The 3,451-nt window shown below is 38.5% G+C and overlaps 1 protein-coding gene across 1 annotated transcript in view; it reads left to right on the forward strand.

Moving 5' to 3' along the window:
* The window catches only part of HINT1 (histidine triad nucleotide binding protein 1), an 8,490-nt gene extending 6,889 nt beyond the window's left edge, over positions 1-1,601 (forward strand). The window contains exon 3 of the mRNA XM_019555370.1: positions 1,277-1,601. Coding sequence (XP_019410915.1) covers positions 1,277-1,441 — 165 coding nt within the window. The 3' untranslated portion in view covers positions 1,442-1,601. The remainder of the gene's footprint in view (positions 1-1,276) is intronic.
* Positions 1,602-3,451: the final 1,850 nt, after the last annotated feature.

The following is a 3,451-nucleotide window of genomic DNA, read 5'->3' on the forward strand; positions in this document are numbered from 1 at the left end:
CCAATTCTATGAGCTGTGCCTCTGTCCTGCGCCCTGCTTCATCCCGGCTGGGAAGCTCCTACCCCTGCCCTTTTTCTCCCTCACTGCAGGAGGCAGTGCTCCCCACATGTCCCTTCCCTTTCCCCTCACCACCCATCACAATGGACTTACCAGTTGGGCTGTGATCTTCCCTGCTGCCTGCAAACTGCATTACAGCTGTGCGTGTGCAGGGGCATTTATTGACCATGTGAGGCTGATTTCTGATGCAGTCAATTTTCTTTATATTGGTACTGATCTGATATCGGACTGATGTATTAGTGCATCTCTAACCATAAACTTGTTCAGGTTTTCATGGAAGTAATGTATTATAGCCTTGAAGTTAGCAAGTCTTAGAATCTTTTTCTAGAATACAAGTACGTTCATTAACTAAGGCTGTTGTTTAAAGAACCCTGAGGAATACAGTGAGGTTTTAAAATGTTTATACAAACAAGCTCTGGTTGTTTTTCTATTAATATTTTTCAAACTGTTCTGTGATCTCTGTATTTTGGGTCTGGAGGAAAAAGAAATAAATAAGTGTTTCAGTAGTGAGAGAAACAAAGTACAAAAATGCAAAATGACTTTTGTTGTCTTTTATTCTTTATCCCCTTCTGTCCCTGTACACTGCGGACAGCTGTAAGTTGTTTCATTATTTCAGGCACTGTGGTCCCAAGCCTACAATGGTCTGGGGATATTGTTCTGTTAGGAGGGAACTCTTTCCACTATCTTCCCTGCCCTTAATCTTGCTTATGGATAGACTGCCAACTTTCTGATTTTTAGATTTAGTGTCCTTTTTTAGGTTTTGGGTTTCATGTCTGTTTTGGATAGCCTTTGCTACATCTGAAATACTGGTGAAGTACAAATAACAAAACCAACACAAAATACTATACAGTTAAAAATGAATACCTTTTGTTTTGAAATGTAGGCTCAGGCCTTACTAGCATTTCAGGCTTAGTATGTCTATAAATTCGGTCTAAACCTACATCTGTACTAGATAAGTTAAATTGTTTTACTCTTTCTCTCACTGGTGATAACCAGTTGAAATAGTGTCCTTAATTATGAGAGCTGCTGAGCATCTTCAACTTCTGCTAGCCAAAACTGTGCTTTATAAGTCCTCTTTGAAAACCTGATTTACAGCCTTGCATGCCATCTTTCATAGTAAATTTTAATATGTTATTTAGATGTCTCTTATTCTGTTTACTGATGAACTATTCTTCAGACTGCTAATTTGACTCTACCCTCTCTTTTTAAATCTCTTCAGCTTCTCGGGCATTTAATGATTGTTGGCAAGAAGTGTGCTGCCGATTTGGGCCTGACCAAGGGATTCCGAATGGTTGTGAATGAAGGGCCAGAGGGTGGGCAGTCTGTCTATCATGTGCATCTCCACGTTCTTGGTGGACGTCAGTTGGGCTGGCCTCCTGGCTAAGAATTGGATGGAAAGAAAATCACTGCTCTGTGTAGACTTGCCACACAACCCAGGAACCCAACCGCTGTTAACGTGTTCTCTTTTTTTTTTTTTTTTTTGTGGGGGTCAATAAAAACTATGAACATTATTCTCATAATAAAGACCTAGCATCACCCCTGTATCTCATTTTCTTGATGTTTTAAACTATTGACAATGGTGTCTTTTCTGATTTTAAGCATGTGGAAGTACTTAAATTGCAGTCATTAGCATGCTGCCCTATTGGTAGTAGTTTGTATAAGATCAGGGTGTAAGAAAAAAACCCTTGTTTTAGTAAATTGAGTCTTGAATCTTGTGTTAAGGTAACCTGAGTTTTCCAAACACTCCAAGATACATAGGATACATTGTACTAAACACTGACATAAACCTTTATGATGTGTACGAGGTAAGGAAACTGGGACTTCCAAGGTCTTGTGGTATGTGCATAGTCTTTTTTAAGACCTTCTTTAGGTGTGCCATATGCTGCTAACCTCCCTTCATGGTGGGGGTTGTGTTTTGATATCTGTTTTGCTAACTTTTCTGGTAGAATGAAACAAAGCAAAATGCAAACTAAAGTTTAAGCTCTGGGTCATGTTTTTGATGGATGATGGTTGTTGGGTATGCCTATGTGTTTTTGGAGGAAGTGAAAGCTTCAGTAGAAAAATACCAGCTTTTTTCCTTTATGAAGTGCCTTAGGCATTAATTCTGTTCTTAGCAATTACTCGGTAAATTGAGCAGCATGTATTATAAGTATATACTTTTGAACAGGAATGTTGTCAGGAAAGTTGTATGCTTCTATGAATAATGACTCCATTTATATTACATTTCAGAGTACTACTTATGTATTCATTAAAGCTTTCAGAACAGCTCTAAGATGAAGATCTTTTTGATGTTAGGCAAGGGCCTTCAAAAATGTATCCAGACACACAAGGCTAAAAATGAAATCATTCTACTAATGTTAAAACATGAGATATTAAGGCTTGTAATATTCTTCAGTGAGCATGGGTAAGCAGCTGGCTGAGCGTGTCCCCATTGTCAGTTGACTGCATTTTTTTGACCTATCACAGACCATAACTATTTTACAAAAAACCCACCCCCTACATTATTTTTATAGTTTTCTTGACAGAAATACAATTTTTATTGTTCTTTGACACATTTCTTAATGGAAAATTTGTGCTTTTTCTGTATATTATTTGGCTTTTTTACAGTATTTGACCAGCTAACTGACCAAACTTTATTTGACTAGTCAAACACCCAACCTATCCTTATGTTTCGAATTTTACTGTTGCTCAGTAGGGTGCCTTGTACTGAAACTAACATGGCTTGTGTTAAATCTGTCTCTAATTTAACTTCTAACATGCCCCACTAATTGCCCTTTTTTATTTCGGTCTAGCTATTTGTTTGTCACAGACTGGTATAAAAACCCTGACTGGTCTGTGTAGTACTTCAGCTGGTGTGTAGCTGGTGTGTAAAATTGGACAGCTGTTTTATTATAAGCATGAATGTCTCTTGCCTCTTATCCAGTGCCAGGCTCTTGCACTTTCCAAAGGTGGTTTTTTTTAAAGCAGTTAAACACGATTTGAAAAAGGTGTTTGTGTATTTGGGGGTATCTTAATCATAAAGCTTCCCTAGAGTAGTGGTTCTCAAACTTTTTTGCAGACCACTTGAAACTTGCTGAGGGTTTTGGCAGACCACTAGTAGAACTTGTACCACTATAGTTAAGCCATACTACCTAATGACAGGCTGCACAAGCACCTGGGTTTTCAGGGGTGTAGCTATGTTGCTAAAGCTTTGTAGCATAGCCCTGGCCTATGCCCATAAATGGGAGGGGTTTGGGAAGTACCACCCCCTTCCCTTAATGGGCATGTCCTTGTCAATAGAATTTGCACTACATTGAAGCTAACTGATATGTTCATATTAAATATGAATTGTTGGATTAATGTTCCATTTTTGGCAGTTCCCTCCTGCCCTCACAAATTTCTTATTTATACTTCA

The sequence above is a fragment of the Crocodylus porosus genome, unplaced genomic scaffold (assembly GCF_001723895.1).
Source record: "Crocodylus porosus isolate Cpor-Errol unplaced genomic scaffold, CroPor_comp1, whole genome shotgun sequence".
Taxonomy (NCBI): domain Eukaryota; kingdom Metazoa; phylum Chordata; order Crocodylia; family Crocodylidae; genus Crocodylus; species Crocodylus porosus.